The sequence below is a fragment of the Oncorhynchus masou genome, chromosome 23, assembly GCF_036934945.1.
Source record: "Oncorhynchus masou masou isolate Uvic2021 chromosome 23, UVic_Omas_1.1, whole genome shotgun sequence".
NCBI lineage: Eukaryota > Metazoa > Chordata > Actinopteri > Salmoniformes > Salmonidae > Oncorhynchus > Oncorhynchus masou.
Genome location: NC_088234.1, coordinates 45,650,875 through 45,670,227, shown reverse-complemented (window position 1 = coordinate 45,670,227; position 19,353 = coordinate 45,650,875). Strand labels below are relative to the sequence as shown.

General features: G+C 41.5%; 1 protein-coding gene across 1 annotated transcript in view; it reads left to right on the top strand.

Annotated features, from left to right (window-relative positions):
• Positions 1 to 19,353, top strand: part of prkn (parkin RBR E3 ubiquitin protein ligase) — an 89,909-nt gene that overhangs the window by 31,021 nt on the left and 39,535 nt on the right. Inside the window, exon 7 of the mRNA XM_064932219.1 lies at positions 185 to 321. Coding sequence (XP_064788291.1) covers positions 185 to 321 — 137 coding nt within the window. The remainder of the gene's footprint in view (positions 1 to 184; positions 322 to 19,353) is intronic.

Sequence of the window (19,353 nt, the reverse complement as noted above, 5' to 3'; positions counted from 1 at the left end):
CAAGACAGGGCATTTTTACTAGGATTAAATGTCAAGAATTGTGAAAAACTGAGTTTAAATGTATTTGGCTAAGGTGCATGTAAACCTCTGACTTCAACTGTGTGTAAATTTATTTATATATATCTCTATGTCTGTCAATGATTCTTCATTGTATGAAATGTCTCTGTGTCTGTCCACTCTGTAGGAGTCCAGTGTTGGTGTCCCAGTGTCCAGACCGCCATGTCATTTGTCTAGACTGCTTCCACATGTACTGTGTGACCCGCCTCAACGAGCGACAATTCATCCACCACCCAGATGTCGGCTACTCACTTCCATGTGCAGGTAAACTTGTGTGAATGTAAGTCAGTTGCACTATTGAGTTCTGGCAAGAGACTGTATGAGTTGTGGTAAGATTGTGAGTTGTGGTCGGACTGTGTTGTGTGTGTGTGTGTGTGTGTGTGCGCGCGCGCGGGTGCTAGTTGTGGTAAGACTGTGTGAGGGGCCTGTCAGTGATGGATTGTGGCTGCTCCCTGGCTGCAGCAAGGGGGAGATGGAATCAGTGCTCTGTTGTCACAGGCACACACACACTGCCCCAGGAGGACACGGGCCACTGTGTAATGGGGCTCTGGGCAAGGCCACTGACCCTCCACCACTGATAGAGGGAGCTATCTCTTTCTCGCTCTCTCTGTTTGTCTTTGTTCTTTGTATTTCTATATTGTTTATTGATTCACCATAGTGACGTCGTAGGCACGGGTTTTCTGGGTCTCTGTTGATTAGGTTTCTCAATTTCTTTTGGTTTTTGCAATCTTCATCAAAGCATTTGTCATTGTTGTTAATTTTCTTAGGTTGTCAGCTTGACATTTTTAGATTTGATAGGCAAGCTGAGAGGTCAAATATTCTGTTTAGGTTTTCTACTGCCAAGTTTACACCTTCACTATTACAGTTAAACCTTTTGTCCAGGAAATTGTCCAGAAGGGATTAAATGTGTTGTTGCCTAATTGCTTTTTGGTAGGTTTCCACACTATTTTCCTTCCATCCATAGCATTTCTTAATATTATTGTTCATTTGGCTTTGATGCCTCGTGATTGAGCATTGCTCTGTTCAAGTAGAGTGTGATTTTGCTGTGATCTGATAGGGGTCTCAGTGGACTGACTGTGAACGCTCTAAGAGACTGGGTTGAGGTCAGTAGTCTACAGTACTACTGCCAAGAGATGAGCTATAGGTGTACCTACCATAGGAGTCCCCTCGAAGCCTACCATTGACTATGTACTACTATTGACTACTGTACATACCCAGCATATGACAGAGCTGCAAGAGTTGTGAGCTGTTTTTATTGATTATGTTGTAGTAGTTATGTCTAGCGGGAATATGAGTTTAAGGAATGCTGTCACCTCCAAGTAGGTGTTTTGTCCCCCTGTGTGCTGAGGGTGTCGGTCTTGTCCAGTTCTGGCATTTAGGTCACCACAGACTAGTACATGTCCCTGAGCCTGGAAATTGTTGATCTCCCCTTTTAGGATGGAAAAGCTGTCATCGTTAAAGTATGGGGATTCTGTTGGGCCGATATACAGTTGAAGTCGGAAGTTTACGTACACCTTAGCCAAATACATTTAACCCTAGTAAAAACTCCCTGTCCTATGTCAGTTTGGATCACCACTTTATTTTTTTAAGAATGTGAAATGTCAGCATAATAGTAGAGAGTGATTTATTTAAGCTTTTATTTCTTTCATCACATTCCCAGTGGGTCAGAAGTTTACATACAGTTAATTAGTATTTGGTAGCATTGCCTTTAAATTGTTTAACTTGGGTCAAACCTTTTGGGTAGCCTCCCACAAGCTTCCCACAATAAGTTGGGTGAATTTTGGCCCATTCCTCCTGACAGAGCTGGTGTATCCGAGGCAGGTTTGTAAGGCCTCCTTGCTCGCACACACTTTTTCAGTTCTGCCCACAAATATGTTCTGTAGGATTGAGGTCAGGGCTTTGTGATGGTCACTCCAAAACCGTGACTTTGTTGTCCTTAAGCCATTTTGCCACAACTTTGGAAGTATGCTTGGGGTCATTGTCCATTCGGAAGACCCATTTGTGACCAAGCTTTAACTTCCTGACTGATGTCTTGAGATGTTGCTTCAATATATTCACATAATTTTCCTCCCTCATGACACCCATCTATTTTGTAAAGTGCATCAGTCCCTCCTGCAGCAAAGCACCCCCACAACATGATGCTGCCACCCCACAACATGATGCTGCCACCCCCGTGCTTCACGGTTGGGATGATGTTCTTCGGCTTGCAAGCTTTCCCCCTTTTTCCTCCAAACATAACGATGGTCATTATGGCCAAACAGTTCTATGTTTGTATCAGCAGACCAGAGGAAAGTTTCTCCAAAAAGTATGATTTTTGTCCCCATGTGCAGTTGCAAACCGTAGTCTGGCTTTTTTGGGCGGTTTTGGAGCAGTGGCTTCTTTCTTTCAGGTTATGTCAATATAGGACTCGTTTTACTGTGGGATATAGATACTTTTGTGCCTGTTTCCTCCAGCATCTTCACAAGGTCCTTTGCTGTTGTTCTGGGATTGATTTGCACTTTTCGCACCAAAGTACGTTCATCTCTAGGAGATTCCTTCCTTCCTGAGCCTTCCTGAGCGGTATGACGGCTGCGTGGTCCCATGGTGTTTATACTTGCGTACTATTGTTTGTACAGATGAACGTGGTACCTTCAGGCATTTGGAAATTGCTCCCAAGGATGAACCAGACTTGTGGAGGTCTACATTTTTTTTTCTGGGGTCTTGGCTTATTTCTTTTGATTTTCCCATGATGCCAAGCAAGGAGGCACTGAGTTAGAAGGTAGGCCTTGAAATGCATCCACAAGTACACTTCTATTTAACTCAAATGATGTCAATTAGCCTATCAGAAACTTCTACAGCCATGATATCATTTTCTGTAATGTTCCAAGCTGTTTCAAGGCACAGTCAACTTAGTGTATGTAAACTTCTGACCCACTGGAATTGTGATACAGTGAAATAATCTGTCTGTAAACAATTGTTGGAAAAATGACTTGTCATGCGCAAAGTAGATGTTCTAACCGACTTGCCAAAACCATAGTTTGTTAACAAGAATTTTGTGGAGTAGTTTAAACAAGTTTAAATGACTCCAACCTAAGTGTATGTAAACTTCTGACTTCAACTGTAGTTAGCACACATGAGGACATTTTTCTCTGTTGAGATAATTTGACTACTTTGATAGAGTGGGTTAGGTCTGATCTTTACCAAATTATCTCTCTCTCTCTCTCTCTCTCGCTTCTCTTTACTATTGCCCCTCACGTCTAACTGTTTCTCTCCCTATCTTTGCCTGTTCTCTTTCTTCTCCGGCCTCACTTATTCCTCTCTCTTACTCACACAAGAGAGGAACACTTATGTTGGAGTTTGTTCACTTTGATATCCACACCCTTTCTTCTCAATGCCAGATGTGGCTTTGTAAAGTGGATGTGTCTCTCTCTCTCTATGTTTAGCAGGTGTTTGAGAGTGGGTATGTTTTAGCCTTGGCTATGGAAGTGTGTGTGTGTGTGTGTGTGTGTGTGTGTGTGTGTGTGTGTGTGTGTGTGTGTGTGTGTGTGTGTGTGTGTGTGTGCAACAAACACACCCTGTGGCCCGTTTGCCAAGTGCCGTTCCTAGTCTGTTTGTTCAGGCGATCATCACTGTTTGAACGTCTGCAGACAGGAGATTTGGCAGAAAGGTCAGACTTCACCCACAAATGCCATTTCCATTTTTAAATAACTTTTAACAGCCCAGCCAAAGCACACTTGTCCAAAAGGCATGGATGAAAGGAGAGAAGTTGCAAGCCGGCGACCGCTGAGTTTGAAATAAAGATTGGCCAATTTGATAAAGAGTTTGTGCTAGGAAGGCTGGCGGCAGCTTTTCACTGAGAAAACTAAGCCGGAGCCAAAAAAAGACCTAACCTTCTTTTGAGATGAGGTTTTAGCACACAACTATATTACAGTGTTCAAAGACATAAAACCCTGCAGAATATCCCCGTTTTAACATTCACTCAGAGCATTTGCTCTTTAAAGGTAACTTTAGCTATCTGCATAATATCTCTATACCCTCTCTCCTTCTCTTTATATATCTCTGGCTCCTACATTTCTCTTCTGTCACCCTCCTCTCTCGACCATTTTTGAGTAGTCGGGAGATCTAACTTCTTTGAGTGACATGTAGTGTGAGACAGTTTTTCTGTTCATAATTTTCTCTATTTTCTCTTTCATGATTATTACCTACGGTAGTATTTCCGACAGCAACAGTGAAACCTTAGAGCCTGTCTCTCTCATAACCTCTGACCCCCTTAGAGAGGGAGCCTAAGACTCAATCTTGTCCTCCCTCCAAGGGGTTTCAGTCGGGGTCACCCTGTCAAGCAAACACTATCGCACACACAGGAACTGTAGAGTCGGCAGTACTAACAAACCTTCTTCATACATGCACTATGTTGCACAGTGAAATATTGGGGGATACATTGGGGGTTGTCACAAGGTGCCAAGATTAATTTCCTGCCCTGTCTCTTTGGGGTCTCCGGGCGTGGATGGTGACCCGGGTTGCATGTTAAACATGCTAAGCCAGCCTGCCGGCTGGGGGAGAGGAAAGATAAGGTGGAATTGCAGTTGCACCTGTTGGACTCGGCGCTTGACACATTATCAGCAAGTGAGAAATGTCCATAAATACCAGCCAGTGCCTGCAGCCTCTGCCGTGCAACACAAGGCACCGTCTCTGTAATAGCACAGATACCGAGATCTCATAAAAAAACCTATCTCCCTGATAGGACAGGGAACTACTGGTGGCATATTCTTCTGTATGGTCCCATATCTGTCTATTTTCATGGACATATGCATTTGCTTTAGCAATATAATCATGTAAAAAACACTATCTGCTCTTGATTAATATTCATTTTGGGCCCTGTATCCGCATTAGATTTATATTCCTGGGTGGATTTGTATATGCTTCACATAAGTATTTGTGCAAGAAACATACATCGGCTGTAGATTGATACTCTCGTGAAGACCTTTATCTACTATGGATTAATATTCCTGTGAGGAACCAAGATCTCCTGTTGAACTTTAATATTCCTGCAACCACACACATATTAATAATAACCCATCAAAAACGATGTCCGTACACAGAGACCGTGGGCCAAAGAAAGAGGACCAGGAAACAGTTTGAGCAACTACTGGGACATTATAAACAACAAACACAGATTAGGTAAGAGGGTGATTCCATACTATCAGGAGCAAAATGTCGTTTTGGTGTCTCAGAATGCTCTGGAAATTCTCACATAGAAACTGAATTGGGAGGAAGGATGATTTTAAATGCTTTTTTACATTTGTATCACAAACCATTTTTGAGAAAATCATGAAAAAGTGGCCATTGTCGCCCCATTTTAGACATATACATGTCTCCTGTGAGACATAATGATCTGTTAATCGTACATGATACAGACAACATCTTGGTGTCATTATACTACCTATAGTGTTCTCTAATATATGCAGTATGTCTAGATTCTAAAATACAGATTTTCACCTACATTTGTTTAACATTAATATGAATATGTCAAAATGACCAACTTATTATTTGATTCGTAACAATATACTCTTCAAACGCACTAGATTTACAGAGTTCTCTCTCTGGTACTTTTAATGATGTGACCCATTTTAGACATAGAAATGTACATTTATAGGTCGTTAACCAATCACAGCCCTCCTTTAGGATTGCACATTCAGAAAATCACCAGCAGAGGGAGATCCCTTTTTAAATCCATTTACCATTCACTGTGTTGTTGGTGCTCATAAACTGGATCAACACTTCATAATTAGCAGAGACCCCAGTTTTCAGACCCCAAGTATGTATGTATGATGTACTTGTAGAGCAGGGGACTCAACTACAATTTGACATGGTCTGGTCACATTTTCTAGATGGCAAAGGTCAGGCTGGATATTGCCATTTATTGGCGTAGTAAAAAACCCTGCCTCACGATCCAAATATGTTCAAACTTTTCCCACCGCTCTTGTTGGCATAGAGAACATTTAGCCATTTTAAAGCTCATTCCCTGCAATTATCTACATTTTGCCATGGGGTGGAGATACAATTTAGCAGTTTTAAAGATAATTTCCTGCAATTCTACACATTTTGCCATGTCTTATGTGTGTGGGCCCCCTGGAGGTCGAGGCCACTCTGCATGTAATCTGGACATAAAATAGCTGGTTAGCCTAATTTACCCATCTAGCTAACATTGCCAGTTGGTGATCAACAGGACATTTCTGACAGGTTAAAAATAAGATCTGTCAGTGAATGACATAACAAGAGGATGCACTAAGAGATACAATTTTGCACGCCCAATTTTTCAGTTTTTGATTTGTTAAAAATGTTTGAAATATCCAATAAATGTCGTTCCACTTCATGATTGTGTCCCACTTGTTGTTGATTCTTCATAAAAAAATACAGTTTTATGTCTTTATGTTTGAAGCCTGAAATGTGGCAAAAGGTCGCAAAGTTCAAGGGGGCCGAATACTTTTGCAAGGCACTGTATATATATTATTGTTAGCTCTCTGTGTAGATTTAAGATCCTATTCTGGGTCATTTTTCCTAAGTCCTTCTTTGTGGTACCTGACCACACGAATGGACAGTAGTCCAGATGTGACAAAACTAGGGCCGGCAGGATCTGACTTGTTGATAGCGCTGTTAAGAAGAGTGAGCAGTTATTTATTATGGACAGACCTGTTCCCATCTTAGCTACTGTTGCATCAATTTGTTTTGATAATGACAGTTTACAATCCAGGGTTACTCCGAACAGTTTAGTCTCCTCAACTTGCTAAATGTTCACATTATTCATCACAAGATTTAGTTGAGGTATAGGGTTTAGTGAGTGATTAACCCCAAATACAATGCTTTTAGCTTTTGAAATATTTAGGACCAACTTACTTCTTGCCACCTATTCTGAAACTAACTTCAGCTCTTTAAGTGTTACAGTGATTTCACTTGCTGTGGTAGTTGATGCTCAAGTTCAAGCTTTACTCAGAGGCAATGGTAGGTGATTAGTAAAGATTGAAAAGTAAGGGGCCTAGACAGCTGCCACGGGGAATGCCTGACTCTACCTGTATTATGTTAGAGAGGCTTCCATTAAAGAACACCCTCTGTGTTATGTTACAGGTAACTCTCGAGCCATGGTATAGAAGGGGATGTAAAGCCGTAATGCATACGTTTTTCCAGAAGCAGATTATGAAGGATAATGTCAAAAGCTGCACTGAAGTCTAACAAACCAGCTCCCACAATCTTTTTATTATCAATGTTCTCTCAGCCAATCATCAGTCATTTGTGTAAGTGCCGTACATGTTGAATGCCCTTCCCTAAAAGCATGTTGAAAATCTGATGTTAATTTGTTTACTGTGAAATTGCGTTGTATCTGGTCAAACACTATTTGTTTTCAAAAGTCTACTAAGGGTTGGTATAAGGCTGATTGGTTGGCTGTTTTGAGCCAGTAAAGGGTGCTTTGCTATTCTTGGGTAGCATAAGGGCTTATGTTTCCCTCTAGGCCTGAGGGCATACACTTTCCTGTAGGCTTAGATTTCCTGTAGGCAAATAGGAGTGGCAATATCTTCCACTATCATCCTTCGTCATTTTCCATCCAAGTTGTAAGACCCATGTGGCTTGTTATTGTTGATAGACAACAATAATTGTTTCACCTATTCCACACTCACTTTACAGAATTCTAAATTATAATGAATGTCTTTCATAATTTGGTCAGTTATGCATGGATGTGTAGGTTCAAAATGTGTTGTTGGCATGTCATGCCTAAATTTGCTAGTCTTGCCATTGAAAAAAATCATTAAAGTACTTGGCAATATCAGTGGGTTTTGTGATGGATGAGCAATCTAATTCAATGAATGATGGAGCCAAGTTTGTCTTTTTGACCAGAATTTCATTCAAGGTGCCCCAAAGATGTTTTACTATTGTTCTTTATATCATTAGTCTTTGTTTCATAGTAGATTCTTCCTCTTTTTATTCAATTTCGTCACATGATTTCTCAATTTACAGTACGTTTGCCAATCGGCTAAGCAGCCAGACTTATTTTCCATTCCTTTTGCCTCATCCCTATAAATCATAAAAATGTTCAATTCCTTGTCAATCCACAGGGATTTAACATTTTTTACACTTTTTTATTTTTAATGGGTGCATGCTTATTCGTATGTGGAATAAGCAATTTTATAAATGACCTTTTATTTAAAAGTCCATTAAGAATAATTATTCTTTTTTACAATGACAAGCCTACCGAGAGGCAAAATATTAAATATTATAATATTTGACTAAAACATCATTTCAAACCTTGCTTACATTTTGTATACAAACAAATTCCACAAATGAAAATCACTTGGAGCTGATTTGCTGGCGATTTTACAGTCTTATGTGCAACAATAGAAAAACAAACACATAAATAAATAAAGTTTTGTTTTTTATTACATTTTGGCTCAGAAAACGGAGAGCGGGCCGCCAGTTGGGGAATGATGCTATAAGGATTAGAATGACACCAAGATGTGGTCTGTACATGACACAGAAACAAGGCCTTACAGGAGGCATGTATAGGTCTAAAAGGGCCTAAAATGGCCACTTTCATCATGATTTTTCTTAAATGGTTTGTGATACAAATGTAAAAAGCATGTCAAACAGCTTTCCTCCCAATTAAATATATATGTGAGACTTACCAAAAATATTTTTCACTCCCGCTTGGCGTGGAATCACCCCAAAAGGCTGTTAAGCAGTATGTAATGAGTTAATAGGGAGTGCTGATGAAATGTGTAGGTGATCTGGCAGAGTTACCAGGCATATGAGACTCTGCTTTGTGAGAGGAGTATGTGGGTGGTGTATGTGGCACAGGTTCAGACTCTTCAGTGAGATCCACACACTCTCCTTCCTGAAGACACAGCCTGTGACAAAGTAGAGGCAGAGAGAGGAAGGCTTTATGTGTGTTTACAGAGTCCTTATACACCCTCCAGTGTGTTTTGTTTCCCCTCTCAGGAGAGACATGAGAAGTGAGGAGATCACAAATACAACACACATAATCATGCTAGTCCCCAGGGATGAGGGAGAGGAAGAAAAACAAACTGACAGAGAAGGATACAAAACCCTCTGTGAATTGTCCAATAATATCTGTATCTATTTGCCATTAGGTTGTTGGTTCTACTCCCAGAGTCTTGGGCAGAAAGTTGCAAACTTTTCACGTAAAGTGAATTGAAGTGTGTTTGTGTGTCGGGTTGGATAGGTTACTTTCTGAAAGGAATCCATTACAGTTACTAGTTACCAGTCCACAATTGTAATCAGTAATGTAACTTTTGATGACCCAAACTCAGTAACGTAATCTGATTACTTTGTTATTTTTTGTATTATTTTCAGCTTAAGAGGCATTGGAAAAAGGCAAAAAGGATCCATCAAATGCATTTGGTGGGTCATCATAGTGGTCTCTCACTTGTGGTCAGACACACTCAGGTGGAAAAAAATTAAACTTGTGCCTATTTTCAATGCTGAATTGAATGCCCTGAACTTGAGTCACTGTTACAAGCCGGCTACCACCTGGTACTTAACCTTGTACCTTAGAGACTGCTGTCCTATGTACATAGTGATTGAACACTGGTCACATTAATAATGTTTATATACTGTTTTACAAACTTAATTTGTGTAAATGTAAATGTATATAACGTATTCTAGTCAAGGCTTTTCCTATACACTCACCTGACAGTTTATTAGGTACCCCGTTCACACACATGGACCGTTCCTACAGACTGTGTGTCACGTGGCTTGCTATATAAAGCAGGCATTGAGGCATTCTGTTACTGTTCGATTGAACGTTAGAATGGGCAAAACGAGTGACCTAAGCGACTGAGTGTGGTATGATCATCGGTGCTAGGCGCCAGCATCTTAGAAACGGCCAACCTCCTGGGCTTTTCACACATGACAGTGTATATAGGATTTACCGAGAATGATGTGACAAACAAAAACATCCAGTCAGCGGCAGTCCTGTGGGCGAAAACAGCTCGTTGATGAGAGAGGTCGAAGAAAATGGCAAGAATCGTGCGAGCTAACAGGTTGGCCAGAAACAGTTAAATAACAGGGAAGTATAACAGTGGTGTGCAGAATGGCATATCGGAACGCACAACTTGTCGATGCTTGTCACGGATGGGCTATTTCAGCAGACGACCACACCAGGTTCCACTCTTTTCATCTAAAAACAACAAGAAGTGGCTCCAGTGGATATGCGATCACCAACACTGGATAGTTGAGGAGTGGAGAAACATTGCCTGCTCCGACGAATGCTGTTGAGTCATGCTGACGGCAGAGTCAGGATTTTGCGTAAGCAGCATGAGTCCATGGACCCATCCTGCTGGTGTCAATGGTACCGGCTGGTGCGGTGGTGTACTGGTTTATGGAATGTTTTCCTGGCACACATTAGGTTCCTTGATACCAATTGAGCAACAAACGTTTCTGAACACCTTGTAGAAGCCACGCCCTGAAGAATTCAGACTGTTCTGGAGGCAAATGAATGGGGGGGTCTGTCCCGGTAGTAGATTGGTGTACCCAATTAACTTTCTGGTGAGTGTATAACTACTGTTGTACACACCTTTTCTATTCATATACTGTCCATAATGTCTATACACAACATCATAAATACACACAGTGAGGGAAAAAAATATTTGATCCCCTGCTGATATTGTACATTTGCCCACTGACAAAGACATGATCAGTCTATAATTTTAATGGTAGGTTTATTTGAACAGTGAGAGACAGAATAACAACAAAAAAATCAAGAAAAATGCTCCATGCTAGATCTCACCTCGTGGAGTTGCAATGATCATGAGAACAGTGAGGGATCAGACCAGAACTACACGGGAGGATCTTATCAATGATCGTAAGGCAGCTGAGACCATAGTCACCAAGAAAACAATTGGAACCTCCTTCCCTCAGCCAGGGCATTGAAAATGGGTTGTGGATGGGTATTCCAGCATGACCCAAAACACATGGCCAAGGCAACATAGGAGTGGCTCAAGAAGAAGCATATTAAGGTCCCGAAGTGGCCGAGCCAGTCTCCAGACCTTAATCCCATAGAAAATCTGTGGAGGGAGCTGAAGGTTCGAGTTGCCAAACGTCAGCCTCGAAACCTTAATGACTTGGAGAAGATCCAACCTGAGATGTGTGCAAACCTGGTAACCAACTACAAGAAACATCTGACCTCAGTGATTGCCAACGAGGGTTTTTTCCCACCAAGTACTAAGTCATGTTTTGCAGAGGGGTCAAATACTTCTTTCCCTCATTAAAATGCAAATCAATTTATAACATTTTTGACATTCTTTTTTCTGGATTTTTTTGTTATTCTGTCTCTCACTGTTCAAATAAACCTATCATTAAAATTATAGACTGATCATTTCTTTGTCAGTGGGAAAACGTACAAAATCAGCAGAGGATCAAATACTTCATCCCCTCACGGTGTGTGTGTGTGCGTGTGTGTATGTGTGTGTGTATATATATATATATATTTTATTCCAGGCTCCTCACGTTGCTCATTCTGATATTTCTATAGTTCTTAATTCCTTAAATAACATTCTTGGGGATTTGCATGTAATTGTTTTGCATTATTATTTATTACACTGTTGCACATTTTGATTTAATGTCATTGAGAAAACAGAAAGGTGTCAGTGTTTTTCCACAAACATCCTTTCTGAATTTGAAGTAATCCAAGAAGTAACAATCTAGCATTTCTAAAGTATCTGTAATCTGATTACAATATTTTTATTACAATTTTGTTTCCAACCGTGTGTGAGTGAGCATTGAAGAAATGACATGGTAAAAGAGTTACCATTGAGACGGAAGACTCCAGTTCCTCTAGAGATGACTGTTCTATCCCAGTGAGAGCTCTTTACCCCCCTCCCCCTCCGCCTCAGCCTCCCCAACCCCCCAGGCTATCCGGCCCCATGTGCTGTCTTCCTGCCTTTGAACTCCAGAACCTCAAAGCCCATCTCTCGGCTGCACAGCTCTTGTTTTTTGTTTTGTTTAATGTATTATGGGATAAGATATGGAGGATTTTCAAGAGGGGAAAGCCAAATCTTAAATAATAGAAGACAAAACAGCCCCCAATCCAAAGGGATAAATGATGGATGAAAAGGAAGATGAAGCACAGGCGTGGTATAGTATAGCCTTGTCTCAACTCAATCACTCATCACTGACACTGGACAAGAACAGTAGAATACAGACATTATTACAGGGTATGATTCCTGTTCTAGGTGCACCACTGTCTGTGTTTTGGTGTTTGTTGATCAGTGTGTGTTTGGCCTTGTTGACTGACCTGTTGGCTGATTTCAATGGACTGATGGGATGTCTACTGTGTGTGTGGGTGTCTGCATACACTACTGTTCAAAAGTTTGGGGTCACTTAGACATTTCCTTGACTTGGAAAGAAAATCACTTTTTTGTCCATTTAAAATAACATGAAATTGATCAAAAATACAGTGTAGACATTTTTTATGTTGTAAATGATTATTGTAGCTGGAAACGGCTGATATATATTTAAAAATATATATATATCTACAGAGGCCCATTATCAGCAACCATCACTCCTGTATTCCAATTGCACGTTGTGTTAGCTAATCAAAGTTTATAATTTTAAAAGGCTAATTGATCATTAGAAAACCCTTTTGCAATTATGTTAGCACAGCTGAAAACTGTTGTTCTGATTAAAGAAGCAATAAAACTGGTCTTTAGACCAGTTGAGTATATGGAGCATCATCATTTGTGGGTTCGATTACAGGCTCAAAATGGCCAGAAACAAAGATCTTTTTGCTGAAACTCGTCAGTCTATTCTTGTTCTGAGAAATGAAGGCTATTCCATGCGAGAATTGCCAAGAAACTGAAGATCCCATGCAATGATGCGTACTACTCCCTTCACAGAACAGCGCAAACTGGCACTAACTAGAATAGAAAGAGATGTGGGAGGCCCCGGTGGACAACTGAGCAAGAGGACAAGTACATTAGGGTGTCTAGTTTGCAAAAACGGACGCCTCACAAGTCCTCAAGTGGCAGTTTCATTACATAAACACAGCAACAACAAAAAAACGTCCTCACTCTCAACTGTGTTTATTTTCAGCAAACTTAACACGTGTAAATATTTATATGAACATAACAAGATTCAACAGCTGAGACATACACTGAACAAGTTCCACAGGCATGTGACAAACAGAAATTGAATAATGTGTCCCTGAACAAAGGGAGGGTCAAAATCAAAAGTAACAGTCGGTGTCTGGTGTGGCCACCAGCTGCATTAAGTACTGCAGTGTATATCCTCCTCATGGACTGCACCAGATTTGCCAGTTCTTCCTGTGAGTTGTTACCCCACTCTTCCACCAAGGCACCTGCAAAGCATTTCTGGGGGGATGGCCCTAGCCCCCACCCTGCCGAGCCAACAGATCCCAGATGTGCTTAATGGGATTGAGATCCGGACTCTTCGCTGGCCATGGCAGAACTGACATTCCTGTCTTGAAGGAAATCACGCACAGAATGAGCAGTATGGCTGGTGGCATTGTCACGCTGGAGGGTCATGTCAAGATGAGCCTACAGGAAGGGTACCACATGAGAGAGGAGGATGTCTTCCCTGTAACGCACAGCGTTGATTGCCTGCAATGACAACAAGCTCAGTCCGATGATGCTGTGACACACCGCCCCAGACCATGATGGACCCTCCTCCTCCAAATTGATCCCGCTCCAGGGTACAGGCCTCGGTGTAATGCTCATTCCTTTGACGATAAACGCGAATCCGACCATCACCCCTGGTGAGGCAAAACCGCGACTCGTCAGTGAAGAGCACTTTTTGCCAGTCCTGTCTGGTCCAGCGACGTTGGGTTTGTGCCCATAGGTGACGTTGTTGCTGGTGATGTCTGGTGAGGACCTGCCTTACAACAGGCCTACAAGCCCTCAGTCCAGCCTCTCTCATCTTATTGCGGACAGTGACCACTGATGGAGGGATTGTGCGTTCCTGGTGTAACTCGGGCAGTTGTTGCCATCTTGTACCTGTCCCGTAGGTGTGATGTTCAGATGTACTGATCCTATGCAAGTGTTGTTACACATGGTCTGCCATTGCGTGGACGATCAGCTGTCCGTCCTGTCTCCTTGTAGCACTGCCTTAGGCATCTCACAGTACGGACATTGCAATTTATTGCCCTGGCCACATCTGCAGTCCTCATGCCTCTTTGCAGCATGCCTAAGACACGTTCACGCAGATGAGCAGGGACCCTGGGCATCTTTCTTTTGGTGTTTTTTCAGAGTCAGTAGAAAGGCCTCTTTAGTGTCCTAAGTTTTCAGAACTGTTAGTGTCTTAATGACCGTTCCACAGGTGCATGTTCATTAATTGTTTATGGTTCATTGCACAAGCATGGGAAACGGTGTTTAAACCCTTTACAATGAAGATCTGTGAAGTTATTTAGATTTTTACGAATTATCTATGAAAGACAGTGTCCTGAAAAAGGGACATTTCTGTTTTTTCTGAGTTTAGTACCCGCAAAACACCAGTCTCAACGTCAACAGTGAAGATGCGACTCCGGGATGCTGGCCTTCTAGGTAGAGTTGCAAAGAAAAAGCCATATCTCAGACTGGCCAATATAAAGCAAAGATTAAGATGGGCAAAAGAACACAGACACTGGACAGAGGAATATTGGAAAAAAAGTGTTATGGACAGACAAATCTAAGTTTGAGGTGTTCGGATCACAAAGAAGAACATTCGTGAGATGCATAAAAAATGAAAGATGCTGGGGGAGTGCTTTATGCCCTCTGTCAAGCATGCTGGAGGCAATGGGGTGATTTGGTGGTGGTAAAGAGGGATATTTCTACAGGGGGAAAGGGATCTTGAAGAAGGAAGGGTATCACTCCATTTTGCAATGCAGTGCCTTACCCTGTGGACGGCACTTAATTGGAGCTAATTTCATTCTACAACAGGACAATTTACCCAACACACAGGTCCAAAATATGCAAGAACTATTTAGGGAAGAAGCAGTCAGCTGGTATTCTGTCTATAATGGAGTGGCCAGCAAAGTCACTTGAGCTCAACCCTGTTGTGCTGTTGTAGGAGCACCTTGACCATATGGCACGTAAGAAGTGCCCATCAAGCTAATCCAACTTTGTGGGAGGTGCTTCAGGAAGCATGGGGTGAAATCTCTTCAGATTACCTCAACAAATTGACAACTAGAATGCCAAAGATCTGCAAGGCTGTAGTTGCTGCAAACGGAGGATTCTTTGACGAAAGCAAAGTTTGAAGGACACAATTATTATTTCAATTAAAAATCATGATTTATAACCTTGTCAATATCTTGACTCTTTGTCCTATTCATTTTGCAACTAATTTCATCTATGTTTTCATGGAAAACAAGGACATTTCTAAGTGACCTAAAACAATTGAAGGTGTGTGTGTGTGTGTGTACATACCTGTGTTTTTGCATGCATGCGAATACACTGTGTACAACACATTCCCCTTTTGCCCTCAGAACAGCCTCAATTCGTCAGAGCATGGACAGGGTGGCTGGCCCATGTTGAGTCCAATGCTTCCCACAGTTGTGTCAAGTTGACTCTATGTCCTTTGGGTGGTGGACCATTCTTGATAGACACAGGGAACTGTTGAATGTGACACAAACCGATGTGCCTGGCACCTACTACCATAACCCTTTCACAGGCACTTAAATATGTTGTCTTTCCCGTTCACTGTATGAATGGCACACACACACAATCCATGTCTAAATTGTCTTAAGGCTTAACAATCTTTCTTTAACCCGTCTCCTCCCTTTCATCTACACTGGTTTGAAGTTGATTTTAACAAGTGACATTAATAAGGGACCATAGCATTCACCTGGTCAGTCTGTCATGGAAAGAGCAGGTGTTCTTAATGTTTTGTACACTCAGTATATACATATATATATGTGTGTGTGTGTGTGTGTGTGTGTGTGTGTGTATTATATATATATATCAGCTGGTATGTATATATGTGTGTGTGTGTCTTACCGGTGGTATTAACGTCTCATCAGAGCGGTGGTTGAAGCAGGCTCCATTAATCTTCATCATGGTGGCTGTCAGGCCTGCGAGGGCGCAGTGCGCCACACACTCCTTAATCAAAGACATAATTAGCCTATAATTAATAGATTGGAAATGTGGATTGAAAAAAACTAAACAAAAAAACAGTTATACTTCCACCATCTGAGGGGCCAGATTGATGTGCAATCTTCCTATGTGTTTGGCCCAGGCTGACAGGAACAGGCAGGGATGGTGGGAGGGAGGCATGGATGGAGTGTGTGAATTACACACTGTCTGTGTTCAGGCAGACTTCCTGTGGGGTTCTAGTGGAAGTGTTGACTGTGGAGGAGCTGAGGCGAGGGACCAGGGGTGAAGGTGTATATGTCTGTGGTGTCCCTCTCTTTCGTCTCTAACTCAGCCTTCCACAAAGAGGAGGACAAAAACTCTAAGAGATGGCGTGAGGGAGGGAGAATTAGAGATATATATAGGGAGTGAGAGAAGAGACATTTAGTGAAAAGAGTGCATGTGAAAGTATGTCGGGACAGAAATTGAAGAAAGGAAAGATTGATCAATAGGAAGCTGGAGAGACAGTAATTGAAAAGGAGATGTGGATTGTGAAGATGGATTCTCAAGGTGAGCTCGTTGGGGGAGAAGGATGCAAACGGCCACTTGTGTCTGATGTTGGTCGGGCAGTGTGATATTGATGAATATTGGTCCTTCTAACCAGCTTTTTGTTTAATCTAGTCTGTGTTTGTCATTCTTAACATTGTTTGTGGGTGGGATGTAAGGTAACCTCTCCTCACTTTAGTTTTTGATTTCATTTGAGTTTTTTTTACATGGAAATGTTTTACAATGTTTTTTTCTTAGATAATCACGCAACAAGGGCCCACTAAAAATAGGAAAATAGGTTTCATAGGCATAGTTTAACATAGTTTAACACTTTAATAATGGGAATTGATGGAAAATGTAAAATATATCACTAGCCACTTCAAACAATGCTACCTAATATAATGTTTACATACCCTACATTATTCATCTCATATGTATACGTATATACTGTACTCTATATCATCTACTGCATCTTTATGTAATACATGTATCACTAGCCACTTTAACTATGCCACTTTGTTTACATACTCATCTCATATGTATATACTGTACTCAATACCATCTACTGTATCTTGCCTATGCTGCTCTGTACCATCACTCATTCATATATCTTTATGTACATATTCTTTATCCCCTTACACTTGTGTGTATAAGACAGTAGTTTTGGAATTGTTAGTTAGATTACTTGTTGGTTATTACTGCATTGTCGGAACTAGAAGCACAAGCATTTCGCTACACTCGCATTAACATCTGCTAACCATGTGTATGTGACAAATACAATTTGATTTGATACAGTGCCTTCGGAAAGTATGCAGACCCCTTGACGTTTTCCACATTTTGTTATGTTACAGCCTTATTCTAAAATGGATTAAATAAAATAAATCCTTAGCATCCTACACACCCCATAATGAGGAAGTGAAAACAGGTTTTTAGAGGTTTTTGAAAATGTATTAAAAAAAAAAAAAACAGATACATTATTTCCATAAGTATTCAGAACCTTTGTTGTGAGACTCGAAATTGAGCTCAGGTGCGTCCTGTTTCCATTGATCATCCTTGATGTTTCTACAACTTGATTGGAGTCCACCTGTGGTAAATTCAATTGACTGGACATGATTTGGAAAGGCACACACCTGTCTATATAAGGTCCCACAGTTGACAGTGCATGTCAGAGCAAGATCCTCCGAGACAGGATTGTGTCGAGGCACAGATCTGGGGAAGGGTACCAAAGAATGTCTACAGCATTGAAGGTTCCCAAGAACACAGTGGCCTCCAAGACCCTTCCTAGAGCTGGCCGACCAGCCAAACTGAGCAATCGGGGGAGAAGGGCCTTGGTCAGGGAGGTGATGAAAAATACCTGATGGTCACTCTGACAGACCTCTATAGTTCCTCTTTGGAGATGGGAGAACCTTCCAGAAGGGCAACTATCTCTGCAGAACTCCACCAATCAGGCCTTTATGGCAGACGGAAGCCACTCCTCAGTAAAAGGCACATACCAGCCCGCATGGAGTTTGCCAAAAGGCACCTAAAGACACAAGATTCTCTGGTCTGATGAAACCAAGACTCTTTGGCCTGATTGCCAAGCGTCACATCTGGAGGAAACCTGGCACCATCACTATAGTGAAGCATGGTGGTGGCAGCATCATGCTGTGGGGGTGTTTTTCACCAGCAGGGACTGGGAGACTAGTCAGGGTCAAGGGAAAGATGAACAGAGCAAAATACAGAGAGATCCTTGATGAAAACCTGCTCCAGAGCGCTCAGGACCTCAGACTGGGGACGAAGGTTCACCTTCCAACAGGTGAACGACCCTAAGCACACAGCCAAGACAATGCTTGAGAAGCTTCGGGACAAGTCTCTGAATGTCCTTGAGTTGCCCAGCTAGAGCCCAGACTTGAAGACTTGAACCAATCGGATATCTCTGGAGAGACCTGAAAATATCTGTGCAGCAACTCTCCCCATCCAACCTGACAGAGCTTGAGAAGAATGGAAGAAACTCCCCAAATTCAGGTGTGCCAAGCTTGTGGTGTCATACCCAAGAAGACTCGAGACTATAATTGCTGTCCAAGGTGCTTCAACAAAATACTGAGTAAAGGGTCTGAATACTTATGTAAATATCATATTTTCTTTATAGATTTGCAAAAAATTGTAAACCTATTTTTGCTTGCTCATTATGGGGTATTGTGTAGATTTTTTGGGGGAAAATCACAATTTTAATTCATTTTAGAATAAAGCTGTAGCCTAAAAAACATGTGAAAACAGTCAAGAGGTATGAATACTTTCCGAAAGCACTGTATGTGTATTTGACACTATGCTAGAGTAACAATTATAGGTGCAAGTTTATTAAGCTTGTATGGATGTCATCCCCAGTACATGTTCATGTCATCGTCACCAGTCAACAGCATTACACTTAAAAACGACTAGTAACTTCCTCCAACAATTTCTAAATGGATAGGTTTGCTAAAGGCATATCAGAACGGGAGCATTATGTAAAATAAGGTCTACACCTGAAAGGACTACTTAAAAATGAAGCAAGCTAACACTGCCAGTTATGTCCAAATTAGATTTTAGTAACAGCATTGTTGCCATGTTAGAACAGAAATGATCGATTTTTACTAATATCCACTTTGGTAGTACATTTTATTTAAATGAGGCCATGCACTCTCTCTCTCACACACACACACACACACACACACACACACACACACAC